The sequence below is a fragment of the Medicago truncatula genome, chromosome 4, assembly GCF_003473485.1.
Source record: "Medicago truncatula cultivar Jemalong A17 chromosome 4, MtrunA17r5.0-ANR, whole genome shotgun sequence".
Taxonomy (NCBI): Eukaryota; Viridiplantae; Streptophyta; class Magnoliopsida; order Fabales; family Fabaceae; genus Medicago; species Medicago truncatula.
Genome location: NC_053045.1, coordinates 11093864 through 11115641, shown reverse-complemented (window position 1 = coordinate 11115641; position 21778 = coordinate 11093864). Strand labels below are relative to the sequence as shown.

General features: G+C 33.9%; 2 protein-coding genes and 1 pseudogene across 2 annotated transcripts; 1 reads left to right on the top strand and 2 right to left on the bottom strand.

Annotated features, from left to right (window-relative positions):
• The first annotated feature begins 762 nt into the window (after positions 1–762).
• On the top strand, positions 763–2774 carry LOC11431786 (probable anion transporter 5). The gene has a single exon (XM_003605349.4). It carries the CDS (start codon positions 1039–1041, stop codon positions 2368–2370), a length of 1332 nt encoding a protein of 443 aa, XP_003605397.2. The 5' UTR covers positions 763–1038; the 3' UTR covers positions 2371–2774.
• Positions 2775–5206: 2432 nt separating this feature from the next.
• On the bottom strand, positions 5207–8090 carry LOC11431785 (peroxidase 17). The gene is made up of 3 exons (XM_003605348.4): positions 7641–8090; positions 6724–6915; positions 5207–6261 (listed from the first exon to the last, which is right to left on the bottom strand). The coding sequence occupies exons 1-3, from the start codon at positions 8073–8075 to the stop codon at positions 5641–5643; spliced, it is 1248 nt and encodes a 415-aa protein (XP_003605396.1). The 5' UTR covers positions 8076–8090; the 3' UTR covers positions 5207–5640.
• A 3847-nt stretch (positions 8091–11937) lies between these two features.
• On the bottom strand, positions 11938–21778 carry LOC11434692 (CENP-B homolog protein 2-like; annotated as a pseudogene).

Here is a 21778-nt window from a genome sequence, read left to right as displayed (position 1 = left end):
GGAAGTCTGTTTTGACTATAGCCATGGAGTAATTAGATCCTAATATAAGGACTTGACTATAGCCATGGAGTAATTAGATCCTAATATAAGGACTCGTGGGACTCGTGTATTTGTTTCTCGTGGAGGATCTATCTATGGTTCACTTCTTTTTGACATATAGTAGATGACATTGAGGAAAATACTCACTTCAAATGAAATCACGATTGTATGTAAAATTAAAATTGAGACGAGATAAATTTAGATGATTTTTCAATATATTCACTACTCTTAACTATATCAATGAAATTAAAATTGAGACAACGGATATATTTACAACTTAAATGTATTATTTAAAACTTAAAACACTTAAAAACTAATCAGATATTTTTGTCAAACTTACAAACAAAAAAAATATTTGGTCTTTTCAAACCTTGAAATCTAACTCTAACATAAATGAATCCGAAGATCGAAACTAACTCATTCAATATTATTTTTTAGAAAAGGTTAACTACTGTCCTGGACACTGGTTAAACTTTTTATTAAAGTTTGTGTAATAAAATATATTGTAAATTGAAAACTTTGAGATTTTTAAATAATACTAATTATTTAATTTAAAATGCTTAAAAAATACTCAGGACACCTGTTAATAAGATCCTTATTTTCTTTATCATAAAGAAAAATAAAATAAATGCAAAATGTCCAGATCTATCAAATTATTAGGTAAATTATTTAGCATGTGAGATTTAGATTTGTCTTTTATTATCATCTTATAATTATTTTAGTCCTTCCTGTCTTATTATCACAAAACGGTGCCGTTTTTAACACCTCCCACGAATTCAGAGTTTCCACTTTGCACCTTCTTTCTGATTCCATCTCTGCAACAACACCGTTGAGTTTTACACTGTCACAGTTGACCTAAACCCCAAATCAAACCCATCAATCACATCACAAAAACCCTAATTTCCCCCAAATTTCACCACAAAAATCACACCCATGTTCCCAATAATTCTCCACAATTTTCAATTTTCAAAAACCATTGAAAATTGATCCCCAAAAAAAATGCAGAATTTTCCAGTTCGTTACCTTATAGTCCTCCTAACCTTCATCTGCACATCAGTCTGTTACATAGAACGCGTCGGTTTTTCCATCGCATACACCGTCGCCGCCGACGCTGCCGGAATCAATCAATCAACAAAAGGTACAATTCTCTCCACATTCTACTACGGTTACGCTTGTTCCCAAGTTCCCGGCGGTTATTTCGCCCAGAAAATCGGTGGTCGTAAAATTCTCCTCTTTTCATTCCTCTTATGGTCCCTCACATGTGCACTTCTTCCATTAGATCCAAACAAAACCCTAATTCTTGTCACTGCTCGTTTACTTGTTGGGGTTGCTCAAGGTTTCATTTTTCCTTCAATTCATACTGTTTTAGCTCAATGGGTCCCACCCCATGAAAGATCTAGGTCTGTTTCTTTGACTACTAGCGGTATGTATCTTGGTGCAGCTTTTGGAATGTTGTTTCTACCTAGTTTGGTTAAGTTTAAAGGTCCTCAATCTGTTTTTGTTGCTGAGAGTTTTTTAGGGTTTGTTTGGTGTTTTATTTGGTTTAGGTATAGTTCTGATCCTAAGAGTTCGGCTTCGGGTGCCGGTGAATCGTTATTGCCAGTTAATAAGAAGATTGATAGACGGGTTTCGGATCTTAAGGTTGGGGTTGAGAAAAATGGGGGTGAAGGGAAGAAAAGTGGGGTTGGAATTCCTTGGGTGAAGATTTTGACTAGTTTGCCTGTTTGGGCTATTGTGGTTAATAATTTTACTTTTCATTATGCTTTGTATGTGTTGATGAATTGGTTACCGACGTATTTTGAATTAGGGCTTAAGTTAAGTCTTCATGAAATGGGTTCGTCGAAGATGTTGCCTTATCTTAATATGTTTGTGTTTTCGAATATTGGTGGTGTTGTTGCGGATTATTTGATTACGAGAAGGGTTATGTCGGTGACTAGGACAAGGAAGTTTTTGAATACGATTGGGTTTTTAGTTGCTTCGTTTGCGTTGATTGTGATACCGAGTTTTAGAACTTCAGGTGGGGCTGTGTTTTGTTCTTCGGTGGCGCTAGGGTTTTTGGCGCTTGGTAGAGCTGGGTTTGCAGTGAATCATATGGATGTTGCTCCGAGGTATGCTGGAATTGTGATGGGGGTTTCGAATACCGCTGGTACTTTGGCTGGTATTGTTGGTGTTGATCTTACTGGGAAATTACTTGAGGCTGCCAAGGCGTCTGATTCGGATCTTTCGACTCCGGAAAGTTGGAGGCTGGTGTTTTTCATTCCGGGACTTTTATGCGTTTTTAGTTCCCTGGTATTCTTGTTGTTTTCTACTGGGGAGAGGATTTTTGATTGAGGTACCCTTGTAACATTCTTTGATTGTTGAATCATTGATTTAATCAGGTGCTCTTATATTGTGGAGATTTTAATTTTTATTATATCTCCATGTTATGTTATTCATTCTTGGATAGGAGAGGTGATGTACAAAGCTACCCAGCGAGATTGTATCATCAATGGATATGAGTTTGTTATTGTCATTTGACACTTATGATTTTTCCAACATGTACTATTTCTAGTTAGTAAAGGTTACAAATTTACAATACTGCTGTATCAACAATGATTCTGAGGTGTTAATCTATGCCTTGGATGAAACTCATATTTTAGTATAAGATTAAAAGATTGTGCACTTCACATTTTGATTCATGTACTTTGTTATTTGTGGAATAAATTTGAAAGGTGACGTTGCAACCATTTACTTCACTCTTTCCATTATTTTTTTTCTTTCCGTTTTGTTATTTATCTTAAGCCTTCTATAATCCCTAAATTTGGGTTGGATGGGGTTGCCTCCCTTCTCCTTGCTGGATTTTATCAATCATTTGTCATTTTAAGATTGCTGTTAGTTATTATAACAGCAATTGACTTACATTTGAGGCTTGAAAAATATTGGCTGCGCAATAATAAAAAAACATGGAAGCTTGGTTCTAGAGAGAGGGATGAGCTGTTGGTGATGTTGGATATATATGATCAAGAAAAGGGAAAACTAATGGACAGTTCAAGAGGTTTCAATCAAGGCAAAGAAAAGAAAGTAATTGGTAAATGTGGTGATACATCTTACAAGGAGGGGAAGAATCAAAGATGGACCGGTGCACAAGGAAGTTTCAGGCAGACAAGTGCTTGAAACTTGAATGATTCTGCAACTGCTGGTAATGATCTGGGCTATTGACTATTGATTACATTTATGCTGGTAAACTCTCTATTATTGGTTAAAATTCATCTAGGTCCCATCATTTTGGGAATTGGTTCCACATAAAATGGTAGGATCTACATAAATTTCACCCAATAATAGAGTGAGTCTTGAAAAGAGAGTTTCCATGTGAGTGTTACTAGCATTTTTCATTCATTCATAAAATAATGATATATTGATTTGGGCTATTTTGTGGAACACACTGGACTGCACAAAATGATCACCAAGAAAGAAACATTATAGTTAAATTTTAATACAACCCAGAATGAGCAATCGTCAGGTTTCAATATTTAACCATGGTTTCTTCTGTTGATTAATTTGACTTATTGTTGCTTTGTAATTTCTGTTCTTAACTTCTAACTGTATGAAAAAATGGTACTATTTGTCTCTTCCCCAGCCTCATTGTCCTAACCTTTTATTTGTTGATGTAGAAGATATAGATAATTAGATATTGATGACTGCTCCTATCCTTGAAATAAGATGACGATGACGATGACGATGCATTGGTCATCATTTTGTTTCTGCTATGTTGTAATCTTCTGACTTTAAAAGTTATTGTCAACGGTGTCATGCTCTTGTTGAAAATATTATTAACCTTTTTTGCTATTTTTATTGTTTTGTAATATTTAGGATACATTCAAAATTTTAAACCTTTGGAATTTAGCACTTTTTCATTTTATGAATCATATGCCCCGGCATTATAATCATGACCATACCAAAAAACCAAACATCAACAATGAGTGTAGACAATTCAGCTTTCATTGAGTTTCTCTTGAGGAGGAGCACATTTGTTAGTTACTTTTTATCTTTATAATCAAGAATAGTGTCACATTAAGCTGGAGTGCATATTGTTTTTAGGGTTAATTAAGTTTTTAGTCCCTATAAATATTCGCAGTTGTTTTTAGTCCCTACAAAATAAAATCACACTTTTTAGTCCCTAGAAAATTTTTCCATCGGGGAGGAAGGAAAAAAGTTAATGTGGGGGGAGGGAGGGGAGTTGTGGCTATGTCAAAATTTTCTCACACCAATAGGAGTGAAAATACAAATTTAGATGCAATTTTACTCTTATTGTACCAATCCATCTATCTCTATAATCTAGCGTAGGAGTTCATTTTACTTATTTTACCAAGGTTGCAAGAAAATCACATAATCTTTCATTTTTCTTTCTTCCTACTGTTTTTTAGTTCAACCAAACTGACAGAGAGAACATATTTCTTTCTTTTCATTTTCTTTATATCCCTCCCAACAATATACAAAATTCTATAAACAGAGTTTATAGTTGGTTACTTTTTGTCATTGATTTTCAGAAGCTTGAGTTTGTTTACTCAATAATATCAACATAACCTTCCATTATTTGCATTTTGCTTTATTGATGGTCTTTTGCAGCAACATTAGGAGATACTGTCCTCTGATTACATTAAATATAAATGTGACTTTTAGCCATGAAATTGAAATTGGTTAGTTTTGCTTTCAATGAAAGCAAATGGGAAAGACTAATCCCAATACAATTTTCAGTACAACAATACATTAGCTGGGGCTGAAATCTTGTTTGACCCTACTCAAATGTTAAACCAGAAAAGCTATCATCTCTTAAAATTGCCCAGTCTTTTCACGTTTTCGTTTATTTTCGTCTGTAAATTAGCTATCATCTATTTTGAACTCAGGAAGACAAAGGAATAGTGTAATAGCAAGAAGCTTGGTGACCTAAATATTGGAGGCTACCTCTGAAATCCACCACATTTCTAAAACATAACACATGGTTCTGGAGTATATGCTTTTGGATGACATAATTTGTTCAAAAGTGTACTTTTCGACTCCATAAAACTCACATTTTTATTCCAGATGTATAAAACAAATTTCTCCCCAAATACCATTTCTTTTGCAAAGAACATTTGAACACAAGGTTATACTCTCAACATTTGAACACAAGGTTATTCTGAAGCAGCTCTAAAAAAATTGTTCTCTCCATTACAGTGGATTTTCTGTAATATTGACCGAGTGTAACTCAAGTCTATTCCAAATGTTGAGACACTACAACGTACAAACTGCTTCTTCCTCCAAATCACACTCTATGTACATTCTTGAAATTAATGCTACTGGGTATGATCCAATGCATTCAACAATTTTTTTAGAGCTGAATAGAAACAATTCAACAATTCATATATTTGAAATTTTGAATACTAAAAGAAAGCTATTTTGAAACATGACAACTAAAAATGCTTTTGGTAGACTTGCATATCCTGTGAATTGGGATGAGATGCTTCATATACGAAAACTAGCCATGGTGCATTACAGTTTACTTTATCGTAAATTCGTCTCATAAGATTGAAAGGTAGTATAGCGCCTTATTAATCCACGAGCCTTGGAGTACAAACATGTAATTCAGATTGATTTAACATTTTTCTGCATCTTGTGTTGAAACAGAACATAAGCGAAGCGATCATTCACAACTCTGCAATTCCTCCTAACCTCTCCAGGTCGACCGGACTGCAAATCACCCATTTTCAACATCCCTTTAACAAATGCTTTGAAAAACTCACTTTGATCTCTACTATAGAACCTCACTAACCCTTTTGTTTGAGGGTAAGTGAAAAGTGTTTGATCAGAGTTGAGAAATCCTCTTCCACCAACCAAGTCCTTGAAATATTGGTTATCGAAAATCACGGGAGTTGAGTCAAGGTTCCCTGTCTTATTTTGGTCAACATCTAGTGGGCATAGCTTGTCAAGCTCTAGTCTAAAAGCAGGATCAAGTGCAGGGTCGGGTTTTCCACTACCTGATTGATTGTATAGCCGAAACATGATCGAAAAACATCGACCTTGGCCGATAGAGTGAGATCCTGAGAGTGCTACAAGGTCTTTGACAGTGAGGTTGAATCTTTGGAAGAGATCAATGAGAGTGCTTGCATTGGCTCTTGGACTTGGCATGATATTGTCTGAGTCTTCTTGACTTGCTGTTAAGCTGTCCAATCTTCCTAACCTCACCTCCCAATCTGGTCCTCCTGTCTGCAATAAAAGTAAACAAAAATTGTACATTTGCATATGCAGTCTCAATAACACATCTAGTTTACAACAGAATTTGGAAAGGAAAAAATTCAGCCATAAGATAAATATATTTGATGTGTGTAAGTTCATGACATGAACAAAGACAGATATCACTACAGGGCATGCATCTTCCTATGTTCTTACTACTGACTCAGCCAAAAAAAATCAACAAATTTTGAATGCAAATATACATAACATTTCACCCTTAGAAAACGGCATAAATTAAATAATAATTTTATTCAAAAATAAGTAATCTCAACGTGTATATGTACATAACAAATTAAAATACTAACTATTGATATTCTTATTAGCTGTTGAGATATCTGTGAAGTTATTCACTAAAGTATCACTTTAGAAGAGTCATATTCATAAATCATAAATTTTTAATTTTTAATTTTGAAAGATAGAGAGATAAATACAAACCAGTGCTACAGCATCTCTAGAAGCCATAATAATAATATCAGCACAAGAAACAACTCCAGGGCAAGCTTTCTCTAATGCCTCCTTAACCTCATCAACAACTTCAAATGATCTAAGTGAATTTATATTTGAAAGAGCCAATTTTTCTCCAAGCATAGTTGGTGTATCATCAAGCAACACAGAACCATCACACCCCTTCACAAATTCAACAACTCATTCAACCAAAGAAAAATAAGTTTTTTAATAGAAAAATAATTAAATATATTTTTTAGTTCTCTAATTATCCAAGTAAACAATTGAGCTCAAATGATTAATGAATTTTAAACTCTTAGTTAAAGACAAATTGTTTCGAAATATCCAAATTCGAATTCTAACTAAAAAAATCTTTGGAAAAATGCTCGGTCAAAGTTTGGATTACTCGCTATGAAGCATGGATACAGATACGGACACCAGACACACACTGACACTGACACACCGACACATCTAAAACTTGAGAAAATCACATAATTTAGTGTAATTATATGTGTCAGTGTCGGACCCGACACACGCCTAATCCGAGGATTGTCCGTGCTTCATAGATTACCAAACCCTTCCCTCTGAAGATCAGAGAATTATAATAAAAATAAGTTCTATAATCTTGAATTTTGTTTTTAGTCTTGTACCAACTTCTCATATCTACAAATTACAAAACTACATGCTTTCAATCTTACTAAAAACATTCAATTTTGTAATTTGAAGCAACATGAAAGTAGATATTCCTTGTCAAAAAAAAAATCGAAGTAGATATTCTAATAAGATTAAACACCAAAAAGAAAAACGTAAATTTTATAGTAATTGAAAAGATTGTAACTTAAAAAAGATAACTGATTGAAAAGATAGAATTTTGATGGTAAGAAAGAATAGAGAGAGAGAGAACATACATTAACAAAGCAATCATGAAACTGAAGTCTCATAACAGAGGCAACACTTCTTGGTTCTCTTATAAGAGCTTTTCTCATAACATCTCTGACAATGGTTTCAGCTTTTGGACATGTTTTTGAGTAAAACCCAGGTCGAAGATCTGATGATGATGATGTTACTGTGATGATGTTTATGATGAAGATCAGAAACAGAAACATGGTGATAATGGGTCGGTTGTTGGGAATCTGAAACATGGTACTACGTTTGTTGTTTTGTTTTGAACTATGAGTATGTTTGTTTGTTGTGTGGAAAGAGGAGACACTAGACATAAGGTTTTGTAACTTTCCTCTTTGATTTGAAGGATATTTAATGGTAGATGAAAATATTGAGTGAGCTATGGTACTATGTGTCATGCAATAATTGGTTGAGAGTTTTGCTATTATATTCCCACCCATTTTTTTCTTATAAAAACAAATCCGTTTTGATGTGTCTAATGAAAGTTGTCTCGGTTGATAAGCAATGACTTGTTTGCAAGATTATGGATATACCTCTCGGAGACAGCATGAGAACCTCTTTGATATGGGTGATCTATGAACACCTATGTTAGCATCGAGCTTTTAAGATATGCCTTGACTTTCATAAGTTCCCCTTAAGTTTCTTCCATAAAAGAAAAAAAAAAATCCGTTTGAATGCATCATTTCGAAAGAGCAGAAATCATGATTTTCTTCGGATGCACTGTTTTGAAGATGAAAAATAAAAGATGTTTTTTTTTGCATTAGATCAACTTTTTTTGGGAAATTGTGTGGGACAAAAAGAGCAATTAATTGGTTCTCATTCTGTGACAATTTTTATGATAAATCTCTCTCTCTTTAGCTTTTGTGTCAAAACCTATATTTTTTTGTATATTTTAATTGTCCCACAAATTATTCTATAAAATAATTGTTTAAATAACATTCCTCTTATAAAATCATTGAAATACCATTCCCCGTAAAGAAGAAAGCAGCATACAAGTTGCAACTAGAAATTTATTGTCTTTGGACTTAATTTGCAACTAGGATAATTTGCACTAAAACACAAATTCCTAAATTTGCTAAAGTTTTCTTGGTATTTGAGGAAATGTTTGACTAATTTATAGTTTGATTAACAAATACTTCATGGGAAATCTGATTTAAGATTGTTTTAACCAACGATCAAATTCAAATGTGATGGAATAAATGATTTGAATTGAGAGAAAACCTTAATATTACCTCTCTCCTTAATTATATGTCATTTTGAAAAAATAATGGGAATTAAGAAAATTGAAAGTGATAATAAATTTGTTTATAATTACTATTATTTTTACAATTTTATCCTTTAAGAGAGAAGACTAGTGTATGTTTTTAACATAGTATTTAATGTTGATTGAAGAAAAGGATATAAAATAAATAGGGGTATGTTGGTAAAGAACTAATTAATGTATTTGGAAAAACCAAATAGATCTTATAAAAAGAGACATTTTTTTTTCAAAAGGGTCTTATATTTAGGAACAGAGGTAGTATAATTGAGGATTAACTATTAAAAATCTTTTTTTTTTTGTGGTGACCATGATTCGAACCCCGGACTTTGCATATTTTATGCATTGTCCATACCAATTGAGCTAAGCTCACGAAGACATATTAAAAATCGTTTACAATGGCAAGCATGACAAAAAACAATGTTTTTTGTGCACTTAAAATTGTGCATCTGATTTTTTTATTTTTGGAAATTGTGTGGTATAAAAAGAGCTCTTAATTCGTTCTTTTTGGACGTTAACAAAATTATTGAAATACCATCCCTCATATGAAAGAAAGCAACGTACAAGTTGCAACTAGGAATTTATTGTTTTTGGATTTTATTTGCAACTAGGATAATTTGCACTAAACACAACTTCCTAAATTTGCAAATCCTTTTATTGATATTTGAGAAAATGTGTGACTAATTAATAGTTTAGTAAAAGTATATGTGAAATCTGATTTAAGATTGTTTAGTGAATGATCAAATTCAAAAGCAACAGAATAAGTGTTCAATTTGAACAGAAAGAAAACTTTTTTTTTTGTTTGTTTTAGAATTGTCTAAGTTAATCATATTTTTAGAGAAAATAATCAAGTTACAGACTTAAACTACATTTGGACTAACTCTAGAAGTCTCATAAAAATTTCACTCAATTCATGTTTTTTATCTCCCTCTTGGAAGATGCTCAATATTCTTGAACTTTCCCACGATTTTTTTTTTGACAAAATTAAAACGATATTCATTCATTCAAATTGATAGAGTATATCAAATACAAATATCGCTAAAAACGTTAAAGGATGAATCTGCGAACAAACTCAAAGCACCCAAGTTAATAGCATACGACAGCAAAATGCCTACAAATAATATGATAAAACCTAACTCACCGAAATACCCATGCTTACGGATCTGCAAAGTTGACGCCCAAATCATTGGTTGAATTTGTAATTGACTGATGCCGATCTTTCAATAGGAACTAAACGAACACTGCGACAAGACGCAAAATCAAACGTCACACAAGACGACGAACAACACATCGCCGCACTTACACGACGAAACAAAAATCACAAAAGGAAAAACTTGATTGTGAAAACCACTTATTTAGATTAAAAGAAAATGGGAAAAAAGATGTATAGGGTGATTCTAGGTCAAAAATTGACCTAAAACCACACCTCCTCGATGAACGAAGGAGTAAGAAAGTTTAGAAAGAAGTTGGAGTTTCTCTCACTAGAAAACTACGGTTGAAATTGTTTCCACGAAAATTTTTATCTAGTTTTGGTTTGGGGGATTTAAAAAAAAAAAAAAAGAGCTCTATCATTGCAAATTATAAAGGAAATGATTTGAAATTCAATTATTGTTTTTATAATTTTTTTACAAAACCTAGAAGATATATATTTTTTGTTGTATTAGGAATCCCCCATTTTACATAAAAGATCTCGAAATTAAAGTTTGTCAATTAAATAAACTTTTTTTCTTGTCAAATAAAACCACCTTTTAAAGTTTGTCAAGCAAATTAATCTATCAATTTAGATCGTAAATTAATTTATCATATCCAAGGATCAATTTAATAAACTTTATTTTTATTAGAAAAGCAAACATAATCAACATGCTGATGCCGGCTTCATCAATATTTTTTTTAATACAAATCAATTCATTTTTTTTTATAGACGACAACTCAACAGTTTATACAAAAAATCTCCAGTTATCTCATTACGCGCCGCACTGTTGAGTTATTAACCATTGTAAGTTCAAGATGGATAATATGATGATCATCAACAAACTTATTATGTAGGCCCGCAACAACGCAAAATCCACAATGACCATCATCTTTGACATCCATAACCTTTTCGATAAATTGATACATGAACGACGATATTTTGTTCTTGTGTGGGAAATCAACTTGAATCGGAGGAGGGTTAGGAAACTTATTACTATCACAAGCACTTTTCCTTCTTGAGCATGATGACTACGATTGTGAAACCTCTTGATCTGGATCATGAGCATCAACATGCTCCGAGAGAGAAGGTGATCGCTTAGTTGACCGCACGAAACATCTACCTTCTTTGGTGCACCTTTTGTGTTTAACTTTTTTGAAGGTGGAACAAATGTTTTTTCCAGTAAAACAAACTGCCGAATATGTTCTTTTATATGCATCTGCATATTGTAATCAACATCTTTGAATCAGGTCTTAAGTGTATAATCATATATTAGGATGATTGTAAAAACAAGAATATGAATTCCGCTTCTTAGAAAGAAAAGAAAAAAACGCAATTTGTTTCCATTTAGGGACATTTTATATTATATAATCCGAAAAAACACATCACAATTTGGATAATAAAATCTGAAACACCCCAACACTGCATAATGGTACACAAACAAGGGGGTATGGCATAGTCGGAAGTGAAGGATAACAAGCACCAAACCTAGATGGAAAAGAAACAAGTTTGCAAGTGACAAACCTGTGAAAATAGAGTTCCGGAATTCACCAGAAATTGAGAAAACTCTCTAAAATATTATTGAATGAATAAAAACTGTCTCACTGTTACTTTGAAATGTTTAAATACTAAGGAAGGGCCGAAAATCCAAAACAAAAAATAAAACAGAAATTACTGAAATTTGGTTGAAATAAAAATACTAAGGAAACCCTCATACATCAGTCTTCTCTACTTCTGAAGAACTCGACCTCAAGTTCTGATCCTGATAAATAGCTTCCCATGCATGTCGACTCCTCCAATGAACAAGAGACCACCCTTTTGAATTCCACTGAGTGAAATGCAAAGATAGTTTGGTTTAAAAAATATAGCAGTTGCCCTTATCCCATTGAAGAAATGTAGAAGCATGCTGAGTACTTTCTAGATCCATCATTTTAGCCTCGACTTTAATCATGGTACTAGATGACCAATCCGTGAGTGGTGTGAATTTTTGTAAAGTAACATAATCAGATGGTTGGTCGATACCTATAGCAACACGTCGATCCAGTGGTTTCAGTGGCATAGATGGCACCGACGAGAAAACATAGATTGACGATGACTGTTGTTTGACAATATTCTCTATAACCTGGATAAGATCAGACATCAATTGAGGTACACAGTCACTATAATGCAATTGATCATTTCCTACACATTGGAAAAGCGAATCATGGCAATATTGTTTATCAAAAACATTTGCACCTGAACTCAAAGCCTAAGTTTATGTGCTTTTGAGAAACCAATTCAACACCATTTTTATCACCTTATATTGTTGCAGGATTTTAAACACATGATGACCTTTCTTGATGAACTATATTAGATTCCTCCAAGAAAGGAAAAAGTTCTTCTCCTATGTTACTAGGACCATCATTCCTTTTAAATTTTAATATAACTTTCTCCGACTCAGTTAGTGATGGCTCAACTGCATTAGTAGATTATTCCATTTATTGGTTGACTGGATACATTTGATCATCGACATGATCAGCCAAATATTCGTTGAAAGATATATATATATATTAGTAGAAAGTCCAATTTGCTCTACTCTATTGTCTTTGTGGTTATATATAAGTGCCCTTTCATTTGTCAATATCAGTGTATCACCGTTCTCAGCTGGCAACATATGTTCTAAACGATTAAACTCCGTTGTTGAAAATAAATTCTTATAACCAATTTTATATAATTGAATCCAAGACTCATGATCTCGAAAATCTTTCATTTTCCAGATTACAAAATGGGTATTTTGGAAATCATGACAAAAAGAAAGACAATCCATCAAGACCACAAGTGTTTTGGGCGATAATGTGGCAGATCAACAAAACCCTGAGGCAACAACAGTTGAGTGTATGTCTCAGTGGAAAGATCGACTGAAAGAATCACATATTGCTCAACAATAAAACCTTTATAACAGTAATCGCGACAGGCCAACGAGTTAATAGTACCACTCAAATACACACTACCACTGTTTGTGCTTAAAAATAACCAGTTTATAGGAACCACAACAAGGAAGCATTGAATATTTATCAAATAATTATCGCTCAAACTGAAAACTTTCATCTCGCTAATTGCATTACCATGATCGTCATCCTCCTCCTCCTCTATATGATACACTACCACCTTATAAGTTTCATTCAAGTTATATATAATATCAAAAAGAGAACTCATAATCATGATGCGAAGAGGCTAAAACAAATTCAGATTTTGTCCAAGTGGTCGGGTTCCATAAATAGATCCGTCGAGAAGAAGAGCGATCCTTTGTGAACTCATAATTCCGATCAAACAAGTAGAGAAACCCATTGCACGAACCAATGACCCACCTGTTGGTCTATATGGCTAATTAAATTCCAAGCTGGGGGTGATAAAAACCAATTTTAACGTAATCGACTATTGGAATCGTGCTCGAACAATCACAACAATGTACCAAAAAGACAAATATATGTGCAATAAGATTTAATCTTAGAATTGAGAGATTCACGATACAAATCCTATTATACAATCAAACTTTAATTAACCTTGAGCAATATACACAACTTTTAGACAATTTCAAACCAAACCTATATGAACAATATTACTAAGCTATCAGATCAAAACACAATTCATGTGAATATTAAAGAATAGAATAGATTGTGAAATCATTTGATCTAAGCAAATGATTTGAAACCTAATTCAATGAATTCGATTATTTTTCAATGAAAAACAACTAAGATCAACACTAGCAATTATTCAATTGATCACATGCAATGGTAAAAAGTAAAGAGGATAGGGAAGAGATATAACACCGATATTTTTATAGTTGTTTGCTCTTTCTCGTCCTCGCTAGAGCTACGTCTACTCTTCTTGATGAAGTACACCTTCACCAAGGTCATCCACTAAGTAACAAATGTTGATTACAATGTGTTTACAAGAGTTTCTTGAAATTAAACCTAATTCTTCAACCCCTATGCAAACACTCCACCAAACTCCAAGTAACCCTCGAATCTGGTGCTCCTTGAATCTTTGAATCCTTGATTACCCGTGCACCCCTTCGAACTCTTCACTCAAGCCTTCAATGCTACGTCCGGTAAACGAATCCCTTTCGACTTCAAGAACGGTTAGAAAGACCCCCAAGACCTTTGGAGGTGGAATGATATTATTCACTTCACTTTGAAGCCTTGATTAAGTCCAATCAATCTTCTTGAGAGAACAAACTTACAATCCTTACTAGCACCCTAGCAAATCAACATGACTCAATGTACAAAAATATTCTAAGAAAAAGTATTTAATCTTGAAGAATTTATGAACAATGAGTTTTTGAGACCTAAAGAAAATAGTTGCAAATGATTCAATAATTTGGGTGTTATGAGGAAGTGTGTATATATAGAAAAGGGCGGCAAGAAAAAAATTTCGGCCAAAAACAACAGAGTGAATCGGTTCACTTAATGTGTGAATCGATTCAGACAGCTAAATGACAGGCCAGATGAACAATGAAGATTGATACACATCAGACATTATTTGAATTGATTCAAATATCCCTAGATGAAGATTGATACGATTCAAACTCTTATGAATTGATTCAATCAAAGTCAGAAATTTTTATGATACGACTCATTGACATTTGAATCGATTCAGGCAGGGAAGAAGTGAAAAATTGATGCTGTTAACATTTGAATCGATTCACAGTTTTTGTGAATTGATTCACATGTGGAATCGATTCAAGAAAACTGTGAATCCATTCACTGTGATACTATTTAGGAAACCTGTGAATAGATTCATTGTGATACTATTCAAGAAAATTTGACTTGATTCAAGGGAGTGACACAAGGAAAATGGACAGAAGGAATGCTTGATATGAATCAATGAATCATGAATCGAATCAAGCAATTCACGGAAGGATTTTCCTATACATGAAAACACACAAGACATCAAGGAATCAAATGACACAATGAGACATGGTTAGCTAGGTGCTTTAACAAGTTTCTAAGCTAAAGCTAATCAACATAAACTAACATCATCAAATAAACCTAGCTAAATAAATCTAGCTATTTAGACATCATCAAAACACAAACCTATAACTAAAGCAATATCATCTTCACCACCATATGTTCAATTGAAAGTAAGGATCGTACTGAATTGTGGTTGATGGATTCTTGAGTAAAAGAAAAATTGGTAAGTTAAAACAAAATCAAAATCTGTGGAGAAACTTAGAAATTAACTAATATGCGTATCAGCTCAAGTAAAAAACGGATCAGATAAGATTGGAGCTTAAGTGGGAGCACACGAGCGGATAAGACCTGAAATATTTGGATAGTTTGATGGATCAGACGTAAATGAAACTTATTCATTAAGAAAGCGCTTTCGCATAATGATTGAATTAATTAAATAGTTTAACATTTTTGGATGATAAAAAAAAAAAAAAATTTTACACAAGCCCGACCAAGCAGGACGGCGGCACAAATGAGTGTATACAAGAGGATTTGATAGACTGTTTATGTCAGTACAATAGATCAAAGCAAACTGGTCTAAGTTAGGCTAATAATGAGTTACTTGAAGGACAAGCTAACTCAGTGTTGTCGTCATTCTTCTCATGGTGTAATACAATCTTTTAAATTCAAGAAAACAAGTTATTCTTGGCCGCTAACGGGAAATTTCAGTTTTATTTTTCAATTATTTTTGGTTATTTGATTAATTTTTTTATCACAGAACTAAATTAAATTCTTAATTATATATATGAAATAATTCATAAACCAAATTTCATTATTGCATAAACTAATATAAGAAGAATTCCACATGAAGTGATTCAGTAAAATATAAACATAAACAGATGAAAAAAATAAAAGTTTCTCGGGTTCTTAACATGAAATTGGAATTAACTATGCAGACGGTTCAACTATTTCTTCATCAATTCCACGAAAATGAGCAAGACTTTGAAGAACGTTGGACCCCGATCAGGTATTCTTGTCTTCCACCTGAAAACAAATCATAAATTATAAGATACACACATTAACAATACACAAGCAGTTTTGGTTGTTAATAATCTATGACAGTCTTTCCGATTCTGTCATTATTTCAAAACATAAAGAATGACAGAATCTTGTGGGATCCTACAAACAGTGTGTGGCAATGTATGAACACTGGAATTGTAAAGTACTGATATGAATTCAATAGCAGTTAAAAACCAAAGGCTAAACTGCAGTTTTGACCCCCTAACTTTCACAATGGTGCGATTTTGGCCCCCTATTAAAAAAAATGAAAATTTAAACCCCTATGTTTTAGCCCCTTTGCAAAAGAGACCATTTGATCAATTTTGACCGGGTCAACGCGGAGGTGTCATGCCACATGTGTATTTCCCCATTTTTTTTATTCAAAAAGCCACTTGTGTAATACTTGACCGGGATTTTTTTTTTTTAATTTATCATTAAGGGTATTTTAGGTATTTTTTTTTTATTCAAGTATTACACAAGTGGCTTTTTGAATAAAAAAAAATGGGGAAATACACATGTGGCATGACACCTCCGCGTTGACCCGGTCAAAATTGATCAAATGGTCTCTTTTGCAAAGGGGCTAAAACATAGGGGTTTAAATTTTCATTTTTCTTAATAGGAGGTCAAAATCGCACCATTGTGAAAGTTAGAGGGTCAAAACTGCAGTTTAGCCAAAACCAAATGCAGCAACATCAATACTTGTGTTCATCGCCGTGACATAAAAATGCAAGTTGAATCAAGACTCTGATAATGAAGACTGGTTCACGTAACAAAAAGAACATACCTTAGACTAGTGACCTAGAAAAGAAACATGTACAAGTAGCTTAAACAATGTAGTCTGAATTATTATCTTCCCAAATTCAGGACTAATTCATTTTTCTCACCTTTCCTACGGAGGGAATGAATTTTCCTAATTTGGGAGAATCATCATCCAATTCATTATAGCCAAAATTCCAACAAAGGTCAATATATAAATTACTCAACAATACACACAAGTTAAAGGGCTAACTCATCACACAAGCTACAGTAGAAACTCTTTAAATTAATACTTGGTAAATTAATAAACTCTCTAAAATAATAAATTTGTCCGGTCCCGACTTGGGCCAGTGTAAAAAATTAAATAATTCGATAAAATAATAAGATAATAATTTTTTGGGAGATCCCTTTATAATTTTCGGTCCCAAGAAAATCATAAATTAATAATTCATAGAAACTGAAAAAAAATATATTACACTTTGTTGAAATATGATTCAATAGTTGTTTGTTTTCCTTTAAAGTTCAAGTCTGTTTGGAGCTCATCTCTAACTTTTCTTATTGCATCCAATAGCTGAGGTGTTGTATTTTTGTATTGTATCATAAAGTTTTGAAGAGTCTTCGACGCCATAAGTGCTTCCTTTCGCGTAACAGGCTCCAAAGACACCGTATCATCTTCGTCGTCATCCTCTGCATTGTTCTCAATGATAGTACGTGTAACAGCCCGATTTTTAGCTATGTTTATTTTAATTACTTTTATTATGTGTTTGTGTGTGATTATTTGTGATTGTGTGTATTTAATGGTCATCGGGTGCATTTTCATGGGTTTTCGTATTAGAAGGGTATTTTGGTAATTTTGTGAGGATGGGTAAAATTATAATTTTTAGTGGGAATTGCTTTTAGTAATTAGTGAGAATGGTTATTTCATTAAGTTACTAGAGAAAGTCGAGATTTTACCGTTAGTGACATTTTACCGTTATTAATTAAAATATCGTTTGGAGTGTAGTAATATTTTTGGTTTGAATAGAAACGGGTTAAGCCCACTAGAAACTAAGTTAAGCCCATTAGTAGAGATAACACTAGGGTAGTGTTAGAAGAACCAAATCATTTTCATTTCACAAAACATTTCTAGAGAGAGAAAGTGGGAAGAGAAGATAAGGGTTTGGAGAGAAGAACTTGAAGAATCCAATTGGGAAAGCTTAGGAGCTAAATTGAAGCCTAGGTTTGGTCTAATCTTCATCTAAGGTAAGGTGGTTGGTCTTTATCTTAATCATGTTCATTCTTTGCAATTTTTCATGATTTGGATGAAATGAGTTGAAATGAATGAATGGATAATTGTTGCTAAATTCGTGCTCCAACTTTGATGATATGTTTGTATGCATGAATTGATAATAATTGTATGATTGTTGGTTAAATTACATGTTTGAATATGTGAAAATGAAAAGTTATGAAAATTGTGCAAAATGGATGAATTTGACATGTTGTTGTTGAATTATGATGGAGGGTATGATTATATGTTATGATTGTAGTTGATTGATGATGTTGATCTCATTTCATGACTTGGGTATGATTTATGTTGAGATGTTGTTGAGAATTGTGTTGAATTTGAAGAGATGAATTGTGGTTGTTTGAGAACTTATTGTTTTGAGAAAAATTATTTTAAACAATTTCATAACTTGTACAAATGCCCCGAAACGAGCGAGTTCGATGTGTTAGAGCCTCGGGTTATGCCTCAGATCACTTTTGATGATTGAGGATTTTAAACGTTCGATTTTTGATCGAAATTGGCGAAAACCCGCGGCCGAGACACGCGAAAACGCGCGTTTACGGAGCGCTGCGCCTGTAGTGGAGCGCTGGGCGCCCACTTCCAGGGAGTCAGCGCTTGGGCGCTGCACCTCTAGCGCCAGGCGCCCATGACAGGACAACAGGAACGTTGTTCCGTGTCCGGGTGCTTGGGGGTGGTCGTGCAGGGGTCCTAGGCGATCGTTTTGAAGTGTTCTTTTGCTGTTTTCACCTACTTTTCTACTGGAACACATTTGGCTTTGTCGAAACTTTAATTTTCTAAATGGTTTGAAACTTGAGTTTGTGTCGTTTCGGTTTTTCGGAAATTGTTGGAACTTGGTCTTGGTGAACAAAAGGAGTTGCAAGCTTAGTCTACAGTTCTTATGGGCTTAGGCAATGCTTGTAAGGTTCGTACAATGTCTTAATCATGTCAAAATTGATTTTCGGGTGGGAATGTGGAATGTTTAAACTTGGGATTTTCTCATACGAACTTAGGCTAACCTTTGAACTAATAATCGATAGTTCGTAAGTGGCATAAGCTCATACTGATATGATTGATTAAGATTGAATTGTAGGATTTCAAACTTGAATAAGTTGCCTAGCTTTGAAAATTATCAATGTTGGCCGTTTACCACATGATTTGGATTTTTGTCGGAAATGTTTCTTTAGCAAATTGTTTTGTGAGTTATTGTGATTATTCTTGTATGACTAAGTGAAGTTGTATGAAGGAGTGATTATATTTTGGATATGATGTTTATCATGAGATGTTGTTTTTCCCTATTACTTGGAATATGAGAATGCTTGAAATGGTGAAACTATATGATATAGTTGATGTTGCATGACATTGTTGACTATTGATAATTATGTTGAAGTGTGATGGTGAATACTATGATTTAATTGTGTATGAGCATGTTTTCTTGATAATGCAATGTTGTGGAGATAATCAATATAATTGGGTGTTGTCCTATATATTGAGTTTGAAATGGTGATTGTTGTCGCATTATCGAGTCCTTACACATGTCCATGCATCATAGTCGTTGTTGCTGTAAAAGGGATGACTCTTTTACTTCGAGATTATTGTAAGGCAGAGGTGAGCCTTACATGCGATGTTGACTTGTCCATCGGAGGTGACGACCTTGTTGAGATTTGGTACCGCATGCATTTATGTGTCCATAAGTGCATATCATAGCATGAGTCATATGTGAATTATGTGATTGGTGATGAATTGAGATGAATGAATGTTGCTAATGATTGTCTATGACTGATGTTGTGAATGAATATTTATGATTGGATAATTATTCATGTGATTGATATATGTGGATATGAACTAGCAAGTTGTGATATAAGTATTTATGCATGACTATTATTATTCAAGTACATGATATTATTGAATTTGATTATTATCTGGATTATGATAATGTAATGCTTACCCCCAGTGGTTTTAACCGCCTACTTGCCTGTATGGGTGAGTAGACGTTGTGGGAGTAGTCTCGGTGAGTCTTTGCTTGGGATATCGGGAGCTTCCTCCGATATCGGTGTCGTGTCGGCTCTGATCTAGGCTTGTCGTGTCGGTCTAGATTAGGTTGTTTATATTTTCGGTTGGATTATTATTTTATTGATGACTACCCGATGTTTGGGTTTTGAGATTTATCTTTTGGATATGATTTATTTGCTCATGGCATGTATATATTTGATCACTCTGATTTATATTCCGCTGTAACTGTTGAGGGTTACATACATGTCTATCGTTTTTGAATTTTGAATAAGACGTAATCTCTATTTCTTGAATAAATGTATTATTCGCCTGTTTAATTGCTTTAATAGAAATAGGAGCGTTACAGTACGCACAATATCTTCTAAACTCTGAACCTCCGAACATGCTTCATTTTCACCTAGGTAGTTCATTAGATTGTCGATATCCATCTTATTACGATAGCCACATTGATTGATCATAGTCTGGAGGTCTTGAGTTTCTTCATCAAAAGTGGATTCATCCAAATTTCCTACAACATCACTAGCTGAACGAATTTTACAGTGTCGGAAGAAATTCACTATTGTTTCTTTTCGAACATCTATCGTCCAAGCTGGGATTGCCAAATTGATAGCATCAAGGACATTTATCTTCCCTGGATCAGATTGTCCCACCTCATAACCTTCCAATATTTTGCGGTAAAACCTTCTACGGTAATGCATCTTGAAAGCTCTTATTATCCCAACATCGCAAGGTTGAATCTTTGATGTCATGTTGGGTGGCAAGAAGAACAACTCAACGTTTCTTAGCCCTTCAATATTTCTTGGATGTGCTGGACAATTATCCACCACAAGTAGAACTCTTCTACCATGCATCATTTGGTCAAATGAACGAACATATTCATCAAAAAGCACACTAGTCATCCATGCTTTTTTGTTAGCTCGATACTGACAATCCAAGCTATTCATGTTGACATTCTTGAAGCAACGAGGCTTTGCATATTTCCCAATAATCCATAGAGGGATTTTTTCAGAGCCATCTTCATTGCAACAAATAACTACCGTCAGCCTTTCTTTATCTTGTTTTCTTCCTTCAAGTTGTTTTGTTGCTAGTGAATGATCAGCTTGTAGCCTATAAAACAACCTAGTTTCATCCATATTGAAAACATCTTTCATAGGGAACTGATCAATTTTCTCTCGAATCGATACCAATTTCTGCTCCATGTCTTGTACATCAACAGACCCACTCTCGCCAAAATGACGAAATGACTTTATGCCATGTCGGTGCTTGAATTTCCCAAGTCATCCTGTAGAGAAGTTAAAATCTGAATCATCATGAGGGTACAAGAGTTTCATTGTATCTCTTGCCTTCTGCAAAATTAATTCTCCTGTGATATTCACACGTTCTTGATGCTGTAAAAACCACTCATAAACAACCTTCTCCACGTCAGGATATTTTGCTGGTTTGTGTCTTTTGATCTCCGCTCTTCCCTTTTCTATTTCAGCAGAGAGATAGTCATTTAACCGCTTAAGTGTGTTTGATATTGTTCCTTGACTAACTTTCAACTGAAATTTTCCCTCAAGCCATCTCTGCAAGTCTTTTTGTGTGCTTGCAGGATTATCTCTCTTGTACTCGCACAACTCCTTACGTATTTGATCTGACATAGTTGATTTTGCAACACCTTTTAGATGAGAAGCCAT